The sequence below is a fragment of the Leucoraja erinacea genome, unplaced genomic scaffold (assembly GCF_028641065.1).
Source record: "Leucoraja erinacea ecotype New England unplaced genomic scaffold, Leri_hhj_1 Leri_93S, whole genome shotgun sequence".
Taxonomy (NCBI): Eukaryota; Metazoa; Chordata; class Chondrichthyes; order Rajiformes; family Rajidae; genus Leucoraja; species Leucoraja erinaceus.
The window spans coordinates 30369-55464 of NW_026576883.1; the positions used below are offsets into that span (position 1 = coordinate 30369).

The 25096-nt window shown below is 47.4% G+C and overlaps 2 protein-coding genes across 2 annotated transcripts; both read right to left on the reverse strand.

Annotated features, from left to right (window-relative positions):
* Positions 1–291: 291 nt before the first annotated feature.
* On the reverse strand, positions 292–9127 carry LOC129695090 (E3 ubiquitin-protein ligase TRIM39-like). Its single transcript, XM_055631840.1, is given in 7 exon segments — positions 292–793; positions 795–1030; positions 3929–4065; positions 4155–4177; positions 7258–7491; positions 8519–8614; positions 8705–9127. Coding segments are annotated over 7 exon segments (1434 nt in total). The 5' UTR covers positions 9113–9127; the 3' UTR covers positions 292–493.
* A 6033-nt stretch (positions 9128–15160) lies between these two features.
* On the reverse strand, positions 15161–23319 carry LOC129695091 (zinc-binding protein A33-like). The gene is made up of 6 exons (XM_055631841.1): positions 22797–23319; positions 22611–22706; positions 20085–20318; positions 17339–17361; positions 17122–17240; positions 15161–15890 (listed from the first exon to the last, which is right to left on the reverse strand). The coding sequence occupies exons 1-6, from the start codon at positions 23205–23207 to the stop codon at positions 15358–15360; spliced, it is 1416 nt and encodes a 471-aa protein (XP_055487816.1). The 5' UTR covers positions 23208–23319; the 3' UTR covers positions 15161–15357.
* Positions 23320–25096: the final 1777 nt, after the last annotated feature.

The following is a 25096-nucleotide window of genomic DNA, read 5'->3' on the forward strand; positions in this document are numbered from 1 at the left end:
CAACGGGCTCCCACCTGGAACCGGGAATTCGGTTTGAACCCATTCTTCCAAAGACCCGTTCCGAAGAAAATGAATCTGTTGTGTGGAGAGCAAATGCTGCAAACACGATATAAATACAAAGTCGGCGGACTTTAGGACCGGGGGAGCCCTGAGCTCAGGACCCGTGGCCCGCGGCTGCTGCTGAACCCGCGGGAAAGGAGATTGTTTCAATCTTTATATTTTCACAAAAGTCATTGCTGTTCCGTTGCCGGACGCGGTTAATGCGTTAAAATGAACGGATCGACGCACAGCTCTGATTTCAATTGCTGTTTATTTCACTCTTCCCACATTTACATTCCCCCTGGTTTTATTTCCGCGCTCACTGGGGTTTCACGACGCGGAATTTGGGGATTAAATGGGAGCCGTTCGTTCAGCGCCGACCTGTTGTCCACCGGGTTTCTGCCCCACAGCCCCTGAGCCCCGCTCCTGACGCCGGTCCCGGGACCCGACCCTTTTACACACCCAAAGCGGAACCGGAGCAGATTCTCAGCCACTGGTTATCATGGCAAGTCGTGAAGAAAGGATAAAGTTTCTCCGTGAATTTATTCCCAGTGAAGGTGTGGACATGGGACTTGGTGTCCACGTCGTAAAATGAAACTGTCCCGGACTCGTAACTGAGATAAACTCCCACCCTCCCGGGGATGGGACGGGCGGGGAGAGGGGATGGAGGGGAGGTGAATGCGTCAAACTTGTCAGCCCCCCACCGCCTGATGCTCCAGACTCCAGTCTCCGGGGTCAGTGTGGTCCCCTCCTTTCCTCTCCACAGACTCTGCGGCGACTCCCAGACTCCAGTACTGATTCCCCACCACCTCCACCTCCCAGTAATGTCTCCCCGATGTGAATCCCTCCGATCCCAGCACACACAGACTGCCTGTAAACCTCTTCCCGGTGTCAGGCAGAATCCTCACTGTCCTGGTACATCTCATCCTCTTCCGATCCTCAGACACCTCGAGCTGGGAATGCGCTGTTTCCACATCCAGGGTGACGGAGACTGGGGGGAGAAGCAGAGAATCAGAGAGTCGTCGGGGGTCGGGGGGAGACTCGGGCACAGGCGGGCGGACAACTGGAACCTTGCCCGGGGTTTCACCCACAACAATATCGGATGGTCATCAGACATCTTTCCCGCAGATTTTCTCCCGGTTGGAGAGGGGAATTTCATGGCCATTGTGGAACTTCAGGGGGCGGATTCAAGAGGGGGGATGAGTTCGGACATTGACATTGGTTGACAAATGAGGAGGTGTATTCAAAAGCTCGGGACCCTTGTTCAGACATTCAGAAGTATTCTGACATCTTGTTGGTAGATGGTGTTGGGGCGGGTGGTGCTGAGGGAGATTGTAGGAAGACGAGAAGGCTACGAGTAGCGACGAGAGGTGGCTAAAGAGGACGTAGAGTTGTGGTGGAGTCGCCATGATCATACTGAACGAGGGCGGACATGATGGGGCCAGATGACCCGCTTCTGTTTTCTTGAGAGGCGGTGAGGCAGAGACAGAGGGAGGGGTGTGACTGTCGGTTGTGTTCAGGGATCTCCCATCTCCAGCTGCCTGTGTGACCGTGAACCTTCCCAGCAGCTGCATTTGCTACTGGAATAAAACGACAATTCCACCTCAGCCCATAATTACACACTAGCTCTCCATCCACACGTTACTCTGATGCGTCTGATAAATGAAGAGAATAAATCTAAGGTGGACAAAAATGCTGGAGAAACTCAGCGGGTGAGGCAGCATCTATGGAGCGATGGTGTAGGTGACATGTCGGGTCAAGACCCTTGTTCAGACTGATGTGGGGGTGGCGGGGACGGGAAGAAGAAAAGAAGAGGCGGAGACAGTGGGCGGTGGGAGAGCTGGGAAGGGGAGGGGAAGGAGGGAGAAAGCAGGGACTACCTGAAATTGGAGAAATCAATGTTCATACTGCTGGGGTGTAAACTGCCCAAGAGGAATATGAGGTGCTGCTCCCCCAATTTGCGGTGGAACTCACTCTGGCCATGGAGGAGGCCCAGGACAGAAAGAACGGATTCGGAGTGGGATGGGGAGTTGAAGTGCTGAGCCACCGGGAGATCCATATAACCATATAACCATATAACCATATAACAATTACAGCACGGAAACAGGCCATCTCGGCCCTACAAGTCCGTGCCGAACAACTTTTTACCCTTAGTCCCACCTGCCTGCACTCATACCATAACCCTCCATTCCCATTTACTTGATGGAGGGTGAATATTCAACTGCTCAGGGAGCCATTAATTTGGGGTTGCTATTAAGATACTAGTGACGGTCCACATAATCAAGTCGGGCTGCATGTCATTAAATTATGTGTGACGGTTCACTGAACCGAACTATTGAACATGCAGAAGATAGACACAACAAGCTGGAGTAATTCAGCGGGACAGGCAGCATCTCTGGAGAGAAGAAATGGGTGATGTGTTGGGTCGAGACCCTTCATCAGACTGATGTCAGGGGAGTGGGCAGTGCAGAGATAAAATGTAGTCTGAGACAGACAGAGTCTGTCTCAGACTACATGTAACATGACTACATGTAACATGACAGACTACATGAGATAAAATGTAGTCTGAGATCAGGTTGGTTCATGCGAACTGTGCGGAGGTGTTGGGCGAAGCGATCGCCAAGCCTGCGCTTGGTCTCACCGATGTAGAGCAGCTGAGAATCAGAGCAAGAAATGCAACACCTGTCCCTTCACCTCCCCCCTCCACTCCATTCAAGGTTCCAAGCAGCCGTTCCAGGTGCGACAAAGGTTCACCTGTATCTCCTCCAACCTCATCTACTGCATCCGCTGCTCTAGATGTCAGCTGATTTACATAGCGGAGACTAAGTGGAGGTTGGGCGATCGTTTCGCCGAACACCTCCGCTCAGTCCGCAATAACCTACCTGAACTCCCAGTGGCTCAGCACTTCACCTCCCCCTCCCATTGCCAGAGTGAGCAACACCGGAAATTGGAGGAACAGCATCTCCTATTCCGCCTGGGCAGCTTGCATCCTGATGGCATGAACATTGAATTCTCCCAATTTTGCAAGCCCTTGCTGTCTCCTCTGCTTCCTTAACCCTCGAGCTGCCTCCTCCAATCCCCCCGCCCTCGGGCTCCTCCTCCTCCCGTTTTCCTTCCTTCCCCCCCCCCCCCCCCCCCCCCCCCCCCCCCCCCCCCCCCCATCAGGCTGAAGAAGGGTTTCGGCCCGAAACGTCGCCTATTTTCTTCGCTCCTTAGATGCTGCTGCACCCGCTGAGTTTGTCCAGCAATTTTGTGTACCTTAGAGCAGCTGATACCTCAAGCAGCGGATGCAATAGAGAGGAGTCCACACCTGATACTGCGGATACAGTAGATGATGTTCGAGGAGGTGCGAGTGAACCTCGGCCACACCTGAAAAGACTTTCGGGGTCTTTGCACGGAGTCAGAGGGGGAAGGTAGAGGGACAGGTGCAGGGGAAGTACCTGGAGAGGGGGTGGTTTGGGTGGGAAGAGACGAGTTAACCAGGGAATTGCGGAGGGAACGGTCTGCGGAAAGCAGATAGGGTTGAGATGGGACGTTGTGGCCAGTGGTGGGATTCCATCTCCACCCAACACAAGTGAGAGGCGGACACCAGCGAGAGGATTGTTTTGATAGGCCAATTGTTGGACGAATGCCAGATATGAAAAGACAAAAGGTGTGAGATAAGGATGGAAGGGGTGAGAAACGTGAAGGCAGAGGAAGAGATGTCCGTGGAGATTGTGGTGGAGGGGAGAAATGGATACGAGTCCAGGTGAGGTACAGGGAAAATCTGGTGTGGGGTGGGCGGTGATCGAGAAGCTGCAGGAGGATGGGTGGGGGAGGGAGGGAGAAGGTGGGTGTTTGTGTGGGGGTTATGTAAGTTTACAAAAAACAGAGAATGCTATATTCATACCGTCAGGTTGTAATCTGCTCCGCTTCATGGCATCAGACATTTCTCTTATCATTGTGCTAAACACAAAGGGGTGATAGAACGTTTCAAAGGCCGGGGTAGCATCAGTCACTGACAACGACACGGTATCAACATTCGCACTGCAAATAGTAAACACATGGTTATAAATTGAGCATGTAATTGTTGTTACATTACACATCCACACAGAGTTTCACAGAGCATGTCCTACCTGCTCTTCCGACCAGCTTCATCCTGAAATAAATGAAACACAAATCTGAATCAATTGAGATACAAGAAATGCAAAATGCCGGCTTATATATATATATACTGGACCAAGTGGGACCCGTTGGGACCCATCTTCACATGGGAGGGCTGGTCCCCCAACGCAATATTCCACCTCTCCACCAATTCCAATATTGCTGGCCAGTGGGGGAGAAGGAGATTTCCAGAGCGCTAGTATGGGTGTTGTGGGCTGAAGGGACTGGTTTCCAGAGAGCTAGTATGGACATTGTGTGCCGAATGGGTTCTTGTGCTGGTAGCTCAGTCACTCAAGCCTGGTGGGCTGGCATCTCACTCACTCACGGCTGGTGGGCTGGCAGTTGAGTCAGGGCTATTCCTTGAAATCCCATTTCAAGCAGGGTGCAAGGCCACCAAATTCAAGTGCAGTTTCCTACCACTTCAAGCAGGGTGCAAGGCCTCCAAATTCAAGTACCTTTTCTTTTTCAAACCAACCACCTTTCCATTTTCAAACCAACCACCTTTTCATTTTCAAACCAACCACCTTTTTATTTTCAAACCAACCACCTTTTCATTTTCAAAACCAACCACCTTTTCATTTTCAAACCAACCACCTTTTCATTTTCAAACCAACCACCTTTTCATTTTCAAACCAACCACCTTTTCATTTTCAAACTTCATATTCAAACCGCATTAAGGGCACTCACTGGTCAGTAAAACCACATTCACAGTTTAGTAGATATGTGTTCAGTGTTATTCACAGCTCAGTCATGACCTCTTGCTCCCTCATCTTGCAGAGACTGAGGCACGTCTACACTTCCGGGTTTTATAGTCCTCATTTCCCATTTCCCAACTCTGACCCCTGCGGACATGCATAGGGGGTCTTACACGAACGAACAAAGAACTCAGGGAGAATGTGCAAGGAGTGTTAGTGAAAAACCTGCCGTTAATCTGCGGATCAAACTTACAGGAAAGACTGCACACGTCATGGGGGTTTTTTGGCTAATTAAAGGAAAATTAACGGAAATTAATATTATCTTGATTAGTCAGGGGTATAGGGAAAAGGCAGAAGAATGGAGTTAGGACAGGTAGATCAGCCACGATTGAATGGCGGAGTACACTTGATGGGCTAACTCTGCTCCTATCACTTCTGAATTTATGCACTTTTAATGGCTGCATGCACCGAGGTACGGCGAAAAGCATTTGTTTGCAAGCTACCGTGTCAAAGAAAAGACTGTACGTGAATAAAAACAATCCGTCCACAGTGTAGGGATAAAGGATAAAGGATACAACATTTAGTGCAAGATTAAACATTGAAATATCAGATCATGATAAGAAAGTGAATTGAAGATAAAATCTCAGGTGGTCTTCCTGCCTGGTCCAGGTACAGCAGGCAGTGAAGAAAACGAATGGCATGTTGGCCTTTATAACAAGTGGAGTTGAGTATGGGAGCAAAGAGGTCCTTCTGCAGTTGTATAGGGCCATGGTGAGACCACACCTGGAGTATTGTGAGTAATTTTCGTCCCCTAATTTGAGGAAGGACATTCTTGCAATTGAGGGAGTGCAGCGTAGGTTTACAAGGTTAATTCCCTGGATGGCGGGACTGTCATATGCCGAGAGAATGGAGCGGCTGGGCTTGTATACTCTGGAGTTTAGAAGGATGTAATTGAAACATATAAGACTATTAAGGGTATGGACACGATAGAGGCAGGAAACATGTTCTCGATGTTGGGGGGAGTCAAGAACCAGGGGTCACAGTTTAAAAATAAGGGGTGATCCATTTGGAACGGAGATGAGGAAACACCTTTTCTCATAGAGACTTGTGAATCTGAGGAATCATCTGCCGGTTCCCTGGATACTTTCAAGAGAGAGCTAGATTGGGCTCTTAAAGGTGGCGGATGCGGGGAGAAGGCAGGAATGGGGTACTGATTGGGGATGATTAGCCCTGATCACATTGAATGGCGGTGCTGGCTCGAAGGGCCGAATGGCCTCCTGCACCTATTGTCTATTGTCGATTGTCTTTCAAAAGTTCCAATAGAGATTCGGTTAAGATAATATAGAACCCGCTACCACAGGAGTGGTAATTTCATGGGGAGGTGGATATAAACACGAGAGATGTGGGAACTGTAGGCACTGCTGGTGGATGTTGTGAGTAGGTGGTGAGAGGCTTGGGGGTAGCAGGAAAACTGAGAGCAGTGGATGGGCCGAATGTCCATGATGTAGAGAGGGGCGGAATTCTATGTTGATCACAGATGCACAAAAAGCTGCGTTATTTCAGAACAATGTCCCAACGTTTTGCTACAGTGCGATTTTTTCACAGTGGCAGGCAGTGACTAGTGGGGTGCCCCAAGGCTCAATGCTGGGGCACCCCACTTTGGGTGCCATTTAAATTGGATAGCTATATAGTCGGGAAGGGAATGGAGGGTTATGGTCTGAGCGCAGGTATATGGGACTAGGGGAGATTATGTGATCGGCACGGACTAGAAGGGTCGAGATGGCCTGTTTCCGTGCTGTAATTGTTATATCGTTATATGGTTATTCTTGCCATAGAGGGAGTACAGAGAAGGTTCACCAGGCTGATTCCTAGGATGTCAGGACTTACATATGAAGAAAGACTGGATAGACTCGGTTTGTACTAGCTAGAATTTAGAAGGTTGAGGGGGGATCTTATAGAAACTTACAAAATTCTTAAGGGGTTGGACAGGCTAGATGCAGGAAGATTGTTCCCGATGTTGGGGAAGTCCGGAACAAGGGGTCACAGTTTAAGGATAAGGGGGAAATCTTTTACGACCGAGATGAGGAAAACATTTTTCACACAGAGAGTGGTGAATCTCTGGAATTCTCGGCCACAGAAGGTAGTTGAGGCCAGTTCATTGGCTATATTTAAGAGGGAGTTAGATTTGGCCCTTGTGGCTAAAGGGATCAGGGGGGATGGAGAGAAGGCAGGTACAGGATACTGGGTTGGATGATCATCCATGATCATATTGAATGGCGGTGCAGGCTAGAAGGGCCGAATGGCCTACTCCTGCACCTATTGTCTATGTTTCTATGTTTCTATGATTTCCTTTAAATGAACCTGTAATGTGACGCCTCACCTTCAGAAATAGCACGCTGTCTTTTTGATCCATTCTGTCCTGTAACTCCACGAGCTCCCGCTGAACATCATTTAAATGGTTTTGAATCCCCGTCAGATTTATCTTCATCTCATTTACGATCTTTTTCTTTTCTTCCCGGAGATCTCTGAGTAAGCGGTTCTCTTTCTCGGAGAGGATCTGGTGCAGATCAGCAAACCAGGCTTTGAAGTGAGACTTAAGGTTGTGTGACTCTTCCTGTCAAATGAAAGATGAAGATTAATATATCACGTTGTGGAGTTGTCTTACCTTAAGACATGGAAGACGAACATTTCACTCAGTGATTTCATGGAGCATTGAAATAGGGCTTCGGTCAACCATGTCACGTTGGCCTTTGTACATATCTGTCTTGGTCCATTCTACCTGCATTTCACTTTGCACTTTTTACCTTATCAATTGAAGAGCTTGTCCAGGTGATTGCTTATTTGTTGTGCAAGGAATATGATAATCCCATCAATCCCAGGAGAGAGTGGGGCAGAGAAAGAGTGAGAGAGGGGGAGGGGGGGGGGGGAGGGAGATGATGGGAGAGAGATGAGGGAAGAAGGGGGGAGTGGAGGGAGGGGGGGGGATGGGATGGAGAGGGGGGGAGAAGTAGGGAGAGGAGGGGGAGGGGGAGGGGGGGGGAAATGGGGGAGAGAGTGGGGAGGGGAAAGAGAAGAGAGGGGGGAAGGGGGAGAGAGGGGGATGGTGAGGGGGGGAGGGGAGGAGAGTGGGAAGGGGGAGGGAAGGGGAAGGGGGGGATGGGAGAGAGAGGGGATGGTGAGGGGGAGGGGAGGGGGAGAGGGGAGGGGAGAAGGGGAGAAAAAAGGGGTAGGGGAAAGGGGTGGGGGGGGGGGGTGTTAGGGGTGAGGGAGGGGGTGGTGAGGGGGTAGGGGAGGAGAGCGAGGAGGGGGGAAGGGGTGGGAGGGGTGTGGGGGAGAGGGGGAGGGGAGGGGGGGAAGAGGGGGGATGGAGGAGGAGGGAGAGGGGGATGGGGAGAGAGGGGGAGGGGGAGGGAGAGGAGGGGAGTGGGGGGGGGGGGAGAGACATAACTATTTCCATCGTGACCACAATGCCGTAACATCTCTATAATCTCCCTGCACCCCAAGGTGTAAAGTTATTGGCTGCCCAATCTCGCTCTGTAGCTCAGGTTCTCGACCGTGCTATAGAGGCCTGGCCTATTGCTATCGCGTCACAGGTAATGAACGTACACAAGATCAGGAAATGGAAACTGGAAAAGCCTCACCAGAACTCCAGATATCTTTAGTTTCTGTTGCTGCTCCATTTGCTCGATCTCTGATTCCTTTTTCGTGAGAGATTCGCAGGAAGATTTCATCTGATTCTGGAATTTGGGTTTAGAACAGGGAATAAAATGTCAGACAATAAACAAGGAATTGAACGATCAAGTGATCAGAATCGGGTTTGCTTTTACCTTATAGATTTCTGCAGCTTCTGATATCACTGTGAAGCTGTGAGATTTGTGTTCCTGCCCGGCTGCACAAATCACACAGATCAGCTTCTTGTCAGTTTCACAAAACAGCTTCAGTTCTTCCTGATGTTCCTCGCACTGACGTTTACGCTCATCTTTCCGATACAGGCTGTGATTTCGTGCTTTATCAGCCAGTCTCGCCAAGGCCCAACTAACCCTGAGGGTGCGCTCTTCAAACGCCTCTCCACATTCCGGGCAGGAGTTTCTCTCCTCCCTGTCCCACAGCCGTGTGATGCATGAGCGGCAGAAGTTGTGCCCGCACTCCAGTGCCACCGGGTCGGTGAAGAAATCCAGGCAGATGGGACAAACTGCCTCCTCGGTCCAACTCTCGACTTGTTTTTTCGAAGCCATTTTCCCTTCCTGGTTTAAAATGTTTTCACTGACGCGGAGCTGCTGAATATGGGCGGTCGCGGCGGCGCAGCGTTAGAGTTGCTGTCTTACAGCGAATGCAGCGCCGGAGACACGGGTTCGATGCTGACTTCGATGCTTTATCCCCTTTTCCAAAGGCACAAAATGCTGGAGTAACTCAGCGGGACAGGCTGCATCACGAGTAATGGGTGACGGTTCGGGTCGAGACCCTACTTCAGACAGTCTCGACCCCAAACGTCACCCATTCCTTCTCTCCAGAGAGGTTGCCTGTCCCGCTGAGTTACTCCAGCATTTTGTGACAATGTCTTAATGTTGTACTCTGGGCCTTCATTGATGAGGTTCTGGATTCCAGTTGCCATTATTGGCTGCACTTCAATGTGATTTACGCAGGTAAAGCACTCTGTGGTCTCAGAAAAGAGATTCGAGGACATTGTATAAATGTTAGCGGGTTGTGACTATGCAATGCTGAGAACTATATGCTGCACATTATATCTGTCTCTTTTCTCTACCCGAAACTTTGCCTATTTCCTTCGCTCCATAGATGCTGCTGCACCCGCTGAATTTCTCCAGCATTTTTGTGTACCTTCGATTTTCCAGCATCTGCAGTTCCTTCTTAAACCCATTTCTACCCATTGTACTGGAGTTTGCTTGGGTGCAGTTATCTTTGTTACTATCTACTTTGACTGGACAGTATGGAAAACAAAACCCTTGTACACGTGAAAATGATGAACTTAGACCTAAACCAGTTTGGTACTGGAGACACTGCTGCATGTCGGGTCGGGTGGTGGGGGGTGAGTGCTGGGGGGGGGGGGGGGGGGGGGGGGGGGGGGGGGTCACATCCTCCGGTGTTTTGTGTTCCTCCCCCGTGTTATTCGTGATCCGGGAGAGGGGGCGCCTATTTCTGATGGTGGCCTCACGCGCAGAGACTATTTAGAAAGTTTGCAGAGAAAGTAACATATAAAAGACATAGACGTAGAAAATAGGTGCAGGAGGAGGCCATTCGGCCCTTCGAGCCAGCACCGCCATTCATTGTGATCATAGCTGATCGTCCCCTATCAATAACCCGTGCCTGCCTTCTCCCCATATCCCTTGACTCCACTAGCCCCTAGAGCTCTATCTAACTCTGTCTTAAATCCATCCAGTGACTTGGCCTCCACTGCCCTCTGTGGCAGGGAATTCCACAAATTCACAACTCTTTGGGTGAAAAAGTTTTTTCTCACTTCACTCTTAAATAGCCTCCCCTTTATTCTAAGACTGTGACCCCTGGTTCTGGACTCGTCAAATATTGGGAACATGTTTCCTGCATCTAGCTTGTCCAGTCCTTTTATAATTGTATATGTTTCTATAAATACTTGATGTGGCCCCAGTGTAGGTTAGTGTGGAGGTGAAGGGAAGGGAGAATAGGGTAGGGTGAGGGGAGGTGATGGTACGAGCGCGATAAATGAGTGCAGGCAGTGGGGCTGATGGGAATACAGTGAGTGGCGGCAGAGTGTTGAGACACAAGAGACAGGAGATACTAGAATCTTGAGCAAAAAACAAATTGCCGGATGATTCAACGGGTCAGGCAGCATCTGTGGCGGGACATGGATGTTTCACGTTTGGAGTCGTCACCCTCAGACTTGATGGACGATTTTCTTGTATTTTAAATCGCGCGTAAAAAAGAACAAGCCTTTACAGAATTTACACAGTGGTAGTGGATGGACAAAGTAGCCAGAGGCGACCGCGGGCTTGGAATGGACTTTGGTCACTCGCGGTTTCATGAAACAGAGACAGAGACGGCCAGAAAGCGAAGGAAAGAGTCGGGACTCGAGCAGAGGAAAGTGGGAGCTGGTTGGAGACTGGCAGTGAGGGAGATGAAGCGTTAAAGCGGTGAACGAGAGCAGGAAGCAGCACCGATACAGACATGATGTACCTGAGAGAGAGGTGAGGGAGGGGTCTGGCGGCGACTGAGACAAGGAATGATCTACGTATCCTACAGAGAGACAGGCAGAGCCTGAGCACAACGGGCTCCCACCTGGAACCGGGAATTCGGTTTGAACCCATTCTTCCAAAGATCCGTTCCGAAGAAAAGGAATCTGTTGTGTGGAGAGCAAATGCTGCAAACACGCTATGAATTATACGAGTTATACACCACAGAAGCAGCGTCCATACAATGTCCATAATCACATGCTCCCACCTCCCATGTAAACCCTACATTCTCTAAAAAAAATACTTTAAACAAAAAACATTGAAATCATACTTTTACAATGCACTAAAACATTTTGAATACATCAAATTTCAAAAGGTCCTTACCGTGGGAGGGGGGGTGCCTCTTCACACACCCTCTCCCCCGCTCGGTCGATGGCTCTATCGCCGAGTATCCCCGAGGCCGGTGATCTGTGATCGCTCAGCGCTGTGAAGGTGGCCTGGCCGCTTCCAAGTCATCTCACACGAGCGAGGGGTCAGTTAGACATTAAACTGGCCTGAATAAAGACGAAAGGTAAGAAAGGGCTTGGAAATGACTAAGGCAGGACAGAAAAGGAAGGGGCCGGTGCTAAGGAAGCCTCGGGTGTAACTTGAGGAGGCGTTGCATCTGTGGAGCCCGCCGCCCGCATCTCCGTTCACAGCCCCCGATCAGCATGGACGGACACCTCCCTCCGCCCTTATTTTAACCCACAACAGTGCACCTGTCTCTCATGCAGCAGTCTTCGGGGCAATCTATGTTTGTATGCATTGTTTAAAGGATATTATATGACCCTGTAACATTCGTTGCACCGGAGGTTGCAGGTGGTTGCCGGAGGTTGCAGGTGGCGGGAGCAAGTAGGGAGATTGACAAAAAAAACCTCCGGGAACCGCACGGAAACATTGGGTGGGGCGCAAAGTCTCCAGAGGTTTCCGTTCAGGTTTCCTAAGTGGGACAGGGGCATAAGTGATGTCCCTGCAGCGACAACCAAACCCTGAACACCGATAAATATCATCTATTTAAATAATTCCTCAATAGGAAGATGTCGTGTTTATGGAAGATGTTATTTTATTAACTGTTGAAGTTAATGCACAATTAACACTTGTAATAGTGCAATGTATGATCAAATGTAGATCTCCAGGCGTTCTCTCTGCCCCAGGTTCACTTTCCCCGCGGTTAATACATCGACCGATCCTGCAATACCGGTTTCTATCAGCAGGAGGGGCTCCAGCAGTGGCGAAAATGTACAAACCTTTGCACAGCTCGGCATCTCCATCTGGTGGCTGAAGGCAGCAATGCAATGAACTGATCTTATTGAGGTGGAATAGTGGAGGCCCCCCTCAATGCAGGAGCGAGAAATAAACATCTGGTAGAATTAAAAGGATAAAGAAGTATTTGTGGAGGATAAGAGTCAAGGGTCGAGACCCAGAATCAGGACGAAATGATGCTTATAGAAACATACAACATTCTTAAGGGGTTGGACAGGCTAGATGCAGGAAGATTATTCCCGATGTTGGGTAAGTCCAGAAATAGGTGTCACAGTTTAAGGATAAGGGGGAAATCTTTTAGGACCGAGATGAGAAAATCATTTTTTACACCGAGAGTGGTGAATCTGTGGAATTCTCTGCCACAGAAGGTAGTTGAGGCCAGTTCATTGGCTATATTTAAGAGGGAGTTAGATGTGGCCCTTGTGGCTAAAGGGAGAATGGAGAGAAGGCAGGGATGGGATACTGAGTTGGATGATCAGCCATGATCATATTGAATGGCGGTGCAGGCTCGAAGGGCCGAATGGCCTACTCCTGCACCTGTTTTCTATGTTTCTATGCTGGATTACAGATTCCAGCATCTGCAGACTTTTGTATCTCCGTGAATTCAGGACTTCAACAGCATCAATAACAGAAATGTTTTTCATGTGCTGCAGGACTGACAGGGTCAGGGCAAATTCCGACCAGAGACTCAGAATGCCAATTCAGGTTCTCTCTGCCCAGATCCTGCCCGACCAACAGCGGACCCATCCCAAGCCCACTTCACCATCGCAGTTTTGTCCACCCACACAACGGAGGTCTGGACTCAGACAAAAGGGTCTGAGTTTGTGATTTTGCAACCCACTTTGTTGGGATTTGGGAATACTGATTACAAGTCTGGAAGATTGGGTAATGGAATGGCAACATTACTTGGTGAGGAGCTGTGGAGGCGCCTGATAGCAACCCATGGTCACGAGGAACCATCGGCGCTAGAGGGCAGCGTCTTGATGGGGGAGGCGTGAGTCACGGAGTCGTTATCTGAGTTGTTATTTAAGGCCCTTCTCAGCTGAGGAGTAGGGAACTGTATGCAGAAGAATAAACACGTCCGGAGCACACACTTGTGTCCGACTAGTTTTTGGCTGGTCTCCTGCCAGGCCCTGCCACAGAGCGAGCATGATTTGCTAACATTGGAGTCAGGAAGAGAAGTTGTGTGTCGCAGTTTTGGCAGGGAAAGTCATGAGGGTTGATATAGATGCAACCTCACATTAAGGACGAAAGAATTTCATTACTCCACCTCGGTACATATCTATACTATTACTAAAAGTCTCATCTTGACCACTTCCTGTCTGCTTTGTAAATACATTTTAGAAAAAATGGTACCCTATATAGCTATGATTTTTTTTGCCATATTACTCATCGTTCCCCTCTCCTCCAAATGCCCCAAGGTTTTTTCCGATCGGTGAAATAATAAAAAAGTTCTGAATGTTTAACAAATCGTGAGATCAGCTGATTGGTCTTCTCGCCTGTCACTCACCATGATGAAGGTAACGACCCTTCCGGGGGCCAGGAGAATAAAGCCCCAGATGCCGGACGTGAGTCAGTCAGTCTGGAAGATTGTGAGTGAGATTTGAGTCCAGAACTTTGATTCTACGCCGTGTATGAGTGAACTGAATTATTAGCCCTGCACTGTGCTTGAAATGAATTGAATTGACATGACTATTTCTCTCTCTTCGGCTGAGGGCGGCGACTAAAGTTTCACCTGATGGACTGGGTGAAAAAGAAGGGAAGAAACAGAGGCAGATAATCAGAGGGAAATTTGTAATGGAATTGGATCATTGAAACCAAACCCACTTACAATATATTGTAGGTTTGTAGATTAATCCAACGTACACATTTAATACCCTGTTGTTGAATTTGGATAATGCGTACGACCAGTAACATTCACAAGAACCGAATAGAAAGATTGTGTTTATTTGAATCATGTGCTTGATGCTTCTAATACTCCAATCAAAATAAACACAAATCGCTTTGGACAGTATAGTTTGCTTTTAAACTCTGTTTGTGAATGTCCCTGTCTGTAAATTGACTCCTGCATTTCAGTTGCCATTCCTGGCTGTACTTCAAAGAGAATTCCACCAGTAAAGCACTTCGTGGTCTCCTAAAAGAGATGCGAGGACATTGTGTAAATGTAAGCGGGTTGTTGCTGTACGCACTCGATCTTGGAGGGAATATTCCATTTCCGAAGCACAAACAGGGGTAGTGGATAGACGAAGTAGCCGATGGCATCCATGGGCCTGGAATGGACTTTGTCCACTCGGGTGTTCCCTGAAACGGAGACAGAGACGGCGAGAAAGTGAAGGAAAGAGTTGGGGCTCGAGCAGAGGAAAGTGGGAGCTGGTTGGAGACTGGCAGTGGGGGAGATGAAGCGTTAAAGCGGTGAACGAGAGCAGGAGGCAGCACCGATACAGACATGATGTACCTGAGAGAGAGGTGAGGGAGGGGTCTGGTGGCGACTGAAACAAGGAATGATCTACGTATCCTACAGATAGACAGGCAGAGCCTGAGCACAACGGGATCCCACCTGGAACCGGGAATTCGGTTTGAACCCATTCGTCCAAAGATCCGTTCCGAAGAAAAGGAATCTGTTGTGTGGAGAGCAAATGCTGCAAACACACACTCTGAATCCACTGAATCTGCGGACTTTAGGACCGGGGGAGCCTGGAGCTCAGGACCCGCCACCCGCGGGAAGGGAAATTGTTTCAATCTTTATATTTTCACAAAAGTAATTGCTGTTCCATTGACGGACACGGTTAACGCATTAAAATGAACAGATCGACAGACAGAGAGCTCAGATTTCAGTTGCTGTTTATTTAATTCTTCCCACATTCCCCCCTGGTTTTATTTCCACGCTCACTGGGGTTTCACGACGCGGAATTTGGGGATTAAATGTGATCCGTTCAGCGCCGACCTGTTGTCCACTGGGTTTCTGCCCCACAGCCCCTGAGCCCCGCTCCTGATGCCGGTCCTGGGACCCGACCCTTTTACACACCCAGAGCGGAACCGGAGCTGATTCTCAGCCAGCTTTCATCCCAAGTCCAGAAGAAAGGATAAAGTTTCTCCGTGAATTTATTGCCAGTGAAGGTGTGGAGATGGGACTTGGTGTCCGCGTCGTGAAATGAAACTGTCCCGGACTCGTAACTGAGATAAATTCCCACCTTCCCGGGGATGGGACGGGTGGGAAGAGGGGATAGAGGGGAGGTGAATGCATCAAATTCGTTACACCCCCAACGCCCGATGCTCCAGACTCCAGCCTCCGGGGTCAGTGGGACCCATTCCTTCCTCTCCACAGACTCTGCGGCGACCCCTAGGCTCCAGCCCCGACTCCCCGCCACCTCCACCTCCCAGTAATGTCTCCCCGATGTGAATTCCTCCGATCCCAGCACACACGTCCAGTCTGTAAACCTCTTCCTGGTGCCAGGGAGACTCCTCCCGTTCCCGGTACATCTCACCCTTTTCCGATCCTCTGGAACCTCAAGCCACGGATGCGCTGTTTCCACATCCAGGGTGACGGAGACTGGGGGGAGAAGCAGAGAATCAGAGAGTCGCCGGGGGCCGGTGAAATAATAAAAAAGTTCTAAATGTTTAAAAAATCGCGAGATCAGCTGGTTTAACATAGAAACATAGAAAATAGGTGCAGGAGTAGAGGCCATTCGGCCCTTCGAGCCTGCACCGCCATTCAATATGATCATAGCTGATCATCCACTCTGTATCCTGTACCTGCCTTCTCTCCGTACCCCCTGATCCCTTTAACCACGAGGGCCACATCTAACTCCCTCTTAAACATAGCCAATGAACTGTGGCCTCAACTACCTTCTGTGGCAGAGAATTCCACAGATTCACCACTCTCTGTGTGAAAAATGTTTTTCTCATCTCGGTCGTAAAAGATTTCCCCCTTATCCTTAAACTGTGACCCCTTGTTCTGGACTTCCCCAACATCGGGAACAATCTTCCTGCATCTAGCCTGTCCAACCCCTTAAGAGTTTCTATAAGATCCCCCCTCAATCTTCTAAATTCTAGATTTAACACAAGAGGATGGAGTTTTAAAGTGGATCTGAGTGGTGAGTTTTCTTCACACACAGATAGTGGTAGATATTTGGAATATTTTGCCAGAGGAGGTGGTGGAATCAGATGTAATCACTACATCTAAGAGACATTGCAATTTAACAAACGAGGTGTAGAATAATACGGTTCTAATGTGGGCAAATGGGATTTGTGCAGATGGGAAAAAAGGTGAACATGAACACGATGGGCCAAAGGGCCTGACTCTGTAATGTACAACTATGGCTCTCTGGCTGCAAGAGCACTGAATGACCAATTATCCACAGCCACTGGTGCAGGGAATTCCAAAGGCTGCCCAGTCTCTACGTGTAGTAATGTCTCCTTGTCTCTGTCCTAAATGGTCCAGCCCACATTCTGAGAGGGTTCCCAATGGCTCCAGATTCCTCAGACAGGGGAAACATCCTCCCTGCATCCAGCCCACTGAGCCCTGTAAGGACTTTCTGTGTTTCACTGAGATCTCCTCTAATACACCTGAACTCTCGAGTAAACAGGCCTGGTCTACGCAATTTCACGCAGCACAGCAAACCCATTCACCCAGGAATAAGGATTAGTTCAAGTGTAAACAAACTTTGCTCTCTGTCTCTGTGATGCTCCCCCCCAGAGTCCATTAATACCATTAACCTTCACATGTAAGTATTGCATAAAGATGTCTTAAAAAAGAACAATGGAAATAGTATTAGTTTTACCTCGGTTGATGATATCAGATGTTTCTCTCAATACCATGTTGTAGAAAAAGGTGCGATCAAACTTTTCAATGGGCAACGCGCCATCTACCACCAACATTGGTTTGGTTTCATCACTAACCCTGCAAATATTTAACAGCTGGTTAGAAACTGAGCATTAGCTGTTTTTTTGAGCTGTACTATAAAAACAAACATTGTTTCAGTCAAAAGCATGTCCTACCTGCTCTTGCGACCAGCTTCCTCCTGAAATAAATAAAACACAAATCTCAATAGACTGAGATGGATCGGCATGATCCCGACGGCGGGTATTTCACATAATTGCTACTAAAAACCCTCTGATAATTCCCATTTCCCAACTCTTTGCCGCTGTCACTCAAACAGAAAGTGGATATTGTCGCAGAGACATCGAATAAGGGGGAAAGCATTAGGAATGTCAATGAAAATAACTGCGAGTATGCAACTGACGAGTAAGACCAGGTATTTTATCTGGAGAAGAGAGGAGACAAAACGGAGATAAGGGAAAGAGAGTAAAAGAAAAGTTAAGACACCAGAATTAACGGGGCAGAACGCCCAGGAAGGGATAGGAGAGTAAGTCCAAGTGAAATAGCAATCAATGTGAAAGGTGCGGGGAGTAATGGATTAAAAGTATTATATATGAATGAACAAAGTATAAGAAATAAAGTGGATGAGCTTGAGGTTCAGTTAGAAATTGACAAGTATGATGTTGTGGGAATTATAGAGACATGGCTGCAAGATGACCAGGGCTGGGAACTGAATATTCAAGGGTATACGTCCTATCGATAAGACAGACATGTGGGGGAAAGGGGGTGGGGCAGCTCTGTTGGTGAGGAATGAATTTCAGTCCCTGGTGAGAAGTGATATAGAATCAGGAGATGTATAGTCAGTATGGATAGAACTGAGGAACTGTAAAGGTAAAAAGACCCTAATGGGAGTTATCTACAGGCCACCAAACGATAGCCTGGATATAGAGCGCAAGATGAATCAAGAGTTAAAAATCATGGACGTATTGGTGATCATTTTCCAATGTTCTATAGATTCAGGATCAGTTCCTGTGGATTGGAGGGTAGCTCATGTTACCCCACTTTTTAAGAAAGGCGGGAGAGAGAAAACCGGGAATTATAGACCAGTTAGCCTGACATCGGTGGTGGAGAAGATGCTGGAGTCAATTATAAACGATGAAATAGCGGCACATTTGGATAGCAGTAACAGGATCGGTCCAAGTCAGCATGGATTTACGAAGGGGAAATCATGCTTGACTAATCTTCTGGAATTTTTTGAGGATGTAACTAGGAAAATGGACAAGGGAGAGCTAGTGGGTGTAGTGTACCTGGACTTTCATAAAGTATTTGATAAGGCCCCACATAGGAGATTAGTGGGCAAAATGAGAGCACATGGTATTGGGGTTAGGGTACTGCCATGGATAGTAAATTGGTTGGTAGACAGGAAACAAAGAGTATGGATTAACGGGTCCCTTTCAGAATGGCAGGCAGTGACTAGTGGGGTACCGCAAGGCTCGGCGCTGGGACCAGCAGTGACTAGTGGGGTACCGCAGGGCTCAATGCTGGGACCGCAGCTATTTACAATATACATTAATGATTTTGATGAAGGGATTCAAAGTAACATTAGCAAATGTGCAGATAACATAAAGCTGGGTGACAGTATGAACTGTGAGGAGGATGCTATGAGGATGCAGGGTGACTTGGACAGATTAGGTGTGTGGGCAGATGCATGGCAGATGCAGTTTAATGAGGATAAATGTGAGGTTATCCACTTAGGTGGCAAAAACAGGGAGGCAGATTATCTGAATGGTGTCAAATTGGGAAAAAGGGAAGTACAAAGAGATCTGGGAGGGTCCTTGTTCATCAGTCACTGAAAGTGAGCATACAGGTCCAGCAGGCAGTGAAGAAAGCTAATGGCATGTTTGCCTTCAAATTTGAGTATAGGAGCAAAGAGGTCCTTCTGCAGTTGTTCAGAGCCCTAGTGAGACCACACCTGGAGTATTGTGTGCAGTTTTAGTCCCCAAATTTGAGGAAGGGCATTCTTGCTATTGAGGGAGTGTAGTGTAGGTTCCGAGGTTCACAAGGTTAATTCCGGGGATGGCGGGACTGTCATATATTGATAGAATGGAGCAGCTGGGCTTGTATAGTCTGGAATTTAGGATGGAAGGGGATCTTATTGAAACATATAGGATTATTAAGGAATTTGACACGCTAGAGGCAGGAAACACGTTCCTGATGTCCGGGGAATCCAGAACCAGGGGCCACAGTTCAAGAATAAGGGGCAGGCCATTTAGAACGTAGATGAGGAAAAAAAATTTCACTCAGAGAGTTGTGCATCTATAGAATGATCTGTCTCAGAAGGCAGTGTTGGCCAATTCTCTGGATGCTTTCAAGAGAGAGTTAGATAGAGCTCTTAAAGATAGCTGAGTCAGGGGATATGGGGAGAAGGCAGGAACGGGATACGGATTGTGGTTGACCAGCCATGATCATATTAAATGCCGGTGCTGGCTCGAAGGGCAGAATGAACTACTCCTGCACCTTTTGTCTATTATTGTAAGATGTCAGAGATAACGGGATGGAACATTTCAAGATCAGCGGTGGATTTAAATGGGTGGGGGGTTGGAAATATTATCACTATTTGTGGGGAGACCAAAAATAAAAACTGAAATGTATGATGGCCATTACTAAATTCCACAAGAAATTCAGTAAACAAAACGTGGAAATCACGGGGTGGCCTCAAGATAATATTACAGATAAATGTAAGTTGAAATGGGACAAAAGAGGATTCCTGGAATTTGGGGCATTATTGTTGGATGTGGTGAGTAGATGGAACAGACGGAACATTGACCCAGTACTGAATTACTGGTAAATGCAGCATTTATTTCAGAAATTGAACCCACCATTTTGTGCACTTTTACTTTACCAAAGTGTAGTGTAACCCCTTACCTTAAGAAATATCGCGCTGTCCTTGTGGTTTGCCTGTTCCTGTAACTTTGAGAGTTCCACCTGAATGGAATTTAAATTCTCTTGTATCTCTTGAAGATTTTTCTCCATTGTTTTTACAATCTTCTCCTCTTCTTCCCGGACATTCCCGAGTAAGCGCTGCTCTTTCTCAGTGAGAATCTGGTGCAGCTCTGCAAACTGGGATGTGAGCAGTGACTGAAGTTTGTGTGACTCTTCCTGTCAGATGAGAATCAATATATTATGTAACTCGAGTGAAATACGCCATTCGGCCCAACATGTCCATGCTGGGCTCTGTACGTATCTACACTAATCCCATTTACATGTATTTAATCCATAGCTTTCATTACCGTGGCAATTTAAGTACTCGTCTTGATAATTATGAAATATTATGTGAAAGTAACGCACAATCAAATAATTCCCATTTCCCCAGTATAATTCCCTGCAGCCTATTCCATTTCATGTGTCCATTAACCCTCAGTGGACAGAACCAGGTCATCAGAAGTAGCAGACACCAGCACCACTTAGAATGACAGACTTCACAGAGTCAAACAGCAAGGGATGTTAGATACCAACCAAAACGCCCATCTGCGCTATTTCCACTTATCCACATTTGGCCAAGACAGTTCTCAAACTTTTATCTCCATAAATTTGTTTGAATATCTTTTAAATGTTGTTATGGTATCTGACTCAACTACCTTATCTGGCAACTTGTTCCATGTACCCACGACCAAAGTTGTCCTTCATGTTCGTTTTAAATCTTTTCCCTCTCACCTAAAACCTATAGGGGGGGTTGCATGTAAGGTCACTGGGTCATAGGGCTTGACGCACGGAGCCGCTCAATCCATCTGGAGGACATCCGTAACTTCCGGTATATGTTATTAATGCTAGAAACGCGTACTTTCCTACCTGTTAAAAACTGCCAAAATGTTGACTTTTTGCGCTGAAAAAAATTGTGGGAGTCGGGGTAAGTGTGAGAGACATGTACCCAACTTCAGTTGTACAGGGTCTTGGTGAGACCACACCTGGAGTATTGCGTACAGTTTTGGTCTCCAAATCTGAGGAAGGACATTACTGCCATAGAGGGAGTGCAGAGAAGGTTCACCAGACTGATTCCTGGGATGTCAGGACTGTCTTATGAAGAAAGACTGGATAGACTTGGTTTATACTCTCTAGAATTTAGGAGATTGAGAGGGGATCTTATAGACAATTACAAAATTCTTAAGGGGTTGGACAGGCTAGATGCAGGAAGATTGTTCCCGATGTTAGGGAAGTCCAGGACAAGGGGTCACAGCTTAAGGATAAGGGGGAAATCCTTTAAAAAACCGAGATGAGAAGAACTTTTTTCACACAGAGAGAGTGGTGAATCTCTGGAACTCTCTGCCACAGAAGGTAGTTGAGGCCAGTTCATTGGCTATATTTAAGAGGGAGTTAGATGTGGCCCTTGTGGCTAAGGGGATCAGAGGGTATGGAGAGAAGGCAGGTACGGGATACTGAGTTGGATGATCAGCCATCAGTCATGTTGAATGGCGGTGCAGGCTCGAAAGGCCGAATGGCCTCTACTCCTGCACCTAATTTCTATGTTTCTATGTTTCAGAATTTCAAACGTGAAGCGAAATGAAGGTATAGAGAAGCGAGAACTGAAGGGACTACAGCAGCTAAAGTGCTTAGTAAACATTGAAAATATTGGGAATTATAGCGTTTGCTCACTGCATTTCATCAAGTAAGGCATTATTTGTGTTTTTTCTTGATACCTTTGGTATCTAAAAAGTCTCAGAAGTGATAAATCTGGCTGTAAATTTTTCTTCAGATGCGTTTGCATTTTGTATGTACGAGAACCATGGGCGATTTAAAAACATTACAGCCAGATTTATCACTTCTGAAACATTTTAGATGCCAAAGGAATCAAGAAAAAACACAAAATATGCCTTTGTTGATGAAATGCAGTGAGCAAACGGCAAATGTTCGCCAAGCACTCTGGCTGTTGTTGTCCCTTCAGCTCTTGCTTCTATCTACTGTCATTTCTCCTCACTTTTGGAATTCTGAAGTAGGCTAAATGTCCCTCACGCTTATCCCCATTTCCATAATTATTTACAGCGCAAAAATTGACAATTTCAGCGGGTTTTAACGGGCCCGCTACGCTGGAAACAATGGTAAGTGCCTACCTGCAGTTCATCGCGTGTACTCCACTTGGCGTAGCGTAGCAACAGCACGGGTCATGGGTCATGACCCGACTGCCGTGAAACCTCCCTATACCCCCACATTCTCGACCCCCCTACTGAGGGTAAAAGACTGACCATCCAATGTATCATTTTGTTTCATGATATTATACACGTGCCACAGACCATTTTTCAGGCTGCTGCGCTCCAGGGAGTAAAATCCTTGGCTGCTCAACCTCTCCCAACAGTTCTGGCCCTCAACTACTGAGCTCTATAGAGGTGCCAAACTATTGCACACATCACAGGGATGAAATCTACACAAAAACATTAAATCGACAGTACAAAGCCTCACCTGAACTCCAGAAATGCTCTCTTTCTGTTTCTGCTCCATTTTCTGGATCTCTGATTCCTTTTCTGTGAGAGATTCGAATGAAGATTTCACCTGTTCCTGGGGTTGGGTTTCAGATCAGAGAATAAAAATGTCAGGCAATGAAGAAAAGATTAGACAATGATGTGATCAAAAGTGATTTGGTTTTACCTTGTAGAATTCAATTGCTTCTTCTATCAACATTAAGCTGTGAGACTCGTGTTCCCCCGCAGTTGCACAATTCAAACAGATCAGTTTCTTGTCAGTTTTACAAAACACCTTCAGTTCTTCCTGATGTTCCTCGCACTGAAGTTTACTTTTCTTCGCGTTGAGATTCAGGCTCAGTGTTCGAGCTTTCTCAGACAGTCTAACCAGGGCCCGATTCACCCTGGGGGTGCGGTTTGCAGATTCCTCTCTACATTCCGGGCAGGAGTTTCTCCCCTCCCTGTCCCAACTCTGTGTGATGCAGGAGCGGCAGAAGTTGTGCCCACAATCCAGCGCCACCGGATCGGTGAAGAAATCCTTGCAGATGGGACAAACTACCTCCTCGGTCCAACTCTCGACCTGGCGTTTCGAAGCCATTTTATTATCTCCCGCACTTCCTGGTTCAATGTGTTTTCACTCCACGTGTAGTTGCAGAACGCTTGCAGTACCGCGTGTGTCCACTGCGCTCGCTGCAGTCCCGGGCAGTGAATGTTATTTGGCTGCAAGTGTTCAGTGTTCAATGCCCTGTCCAACCAAAGATCTTATAGCGGAGCAAGATAGGCTACTCCTGCGAAATGCAATGGGCTGACGTGTAGTAGCTACGGAGCGGATTCTGGGCATTTTCACCGCCCATTTTAGTAACCGGAACCTACCCGACCCGACTCGCAGGGTAATCAACGTTGCGGGGGAACAGTTTTTGTGCGTGATATAGGGTTAGATTCATAATTCTGTCAGTTCATAATTCTGTTAATTCTTGTTAAAGAATAAAATGTTTATAAATTTTGCCGCTGGTAATTTGCTTTTTTCATTTTTTAAAAATCATTTCTTTTTAAATAGCTCGTATCAATCAATCAACCTTTATTGTTCAAGAAGGAACTGCAGATGCTGGAAGATCGAAGGTACATAAAAATGCTGGAGAAACTCAGCGGGTGCAGCAGCATCTATGGAGCGAAGGAAATAGGCGCGTTTCGGGCCGAAACCCTTCTTCAGACTGACCTTCAGAAATCAACCTTTATTGTCATCTTGCAAGCAACAGTTGTACAGTGCAAAATGAAAAGACGTTTCCCAGGGAATACCGGAGTGTCGCACATGAAATTTAAAACATTTCACACATAATAACACTATGCTGTGTTTGAGTTGATTTTGTATTCCATTAGCACTCTGTAATTCATTCATCTAATCACACTAATGTAATCACACTGTCCACAACTGCAGTATTTGGGAAAATAATAGCAATATGAAACATAGAAACATAGAAATTAGGTGCAGGAGTAGGCCATTCGGCCCTTCGAGCCTGCACCGCCATTCAATATGATCATGGCTGATCGTCCAACTCAGTATCCCATCCCTGCCTTCTCTCCATACCCCGTGATCCCTTTAGCCACAAGGGCCACATCTAACTCCCTCTTAAATATAGCCAATGAACTGGCCTCAACTATGTTCTGCGGCAGAGAATTCCACAGATTCACCACTCTGTGTGAAAAATGTTTTCCTCATCTCGGTCCTAAAAGATTTCCCCCTTATCCTTAAACTATGACCCCTTGTTCTGGACTTCCCAACATCGGGAACCATCTTCCTGCATCTAGCCTGTCCAACCCCTTAAGAATTTTGTAAGTTTCTATAAGATCCCCCTCAATATATATCAATGATATAGATGTATATAACCATGCAACACACACAATTATATTTCTTCTCATTTTTATGTCCAATGATGAACTTTATTTCAGACTAGACAAGGGACATTAAATAATAAACCTTGTAAACCTCCCCGCAACTTCACTCTGGTGTCTTGGCCATGCTGATCTGGTCCAGGCTCCCCGCATGCTGTGGAAGGAGCAAGGGCATCTTTTCGCTTTTATTGTGATTTATTTGTCTTTTCTTACCGTTCCTCCTTAACGGGGGTCTACAGACCCCGCATTCGCTGTGATGGCATTTCAGTCTCAGCCACAGAGGCCGACGTCAGGAAATCCTTCAGAGGGATGAACCCCCGAAAAGCACCTGGTCCTGATGGTATACCCGGTCGTGTTCTAAAAACCTGTGCTGACCAACTGGCGGGAGTTTTTACGGACATTTTCAACCTGAGGTCTGAGGTCCCCACCTGCTTTAAGAGGGCATCAATTATACCGGTGCCCAAGAAGAGTAAGGTGACGTGCCTCAATGACTATCGACCAGTGGCACTAACGCCGGTGGAGATGAAGTGCTTTGAGAGGCTGATCATAGAGCAAATCAACTCCTACCCCGACAAAAACCTGGACCCACTGCAGTTC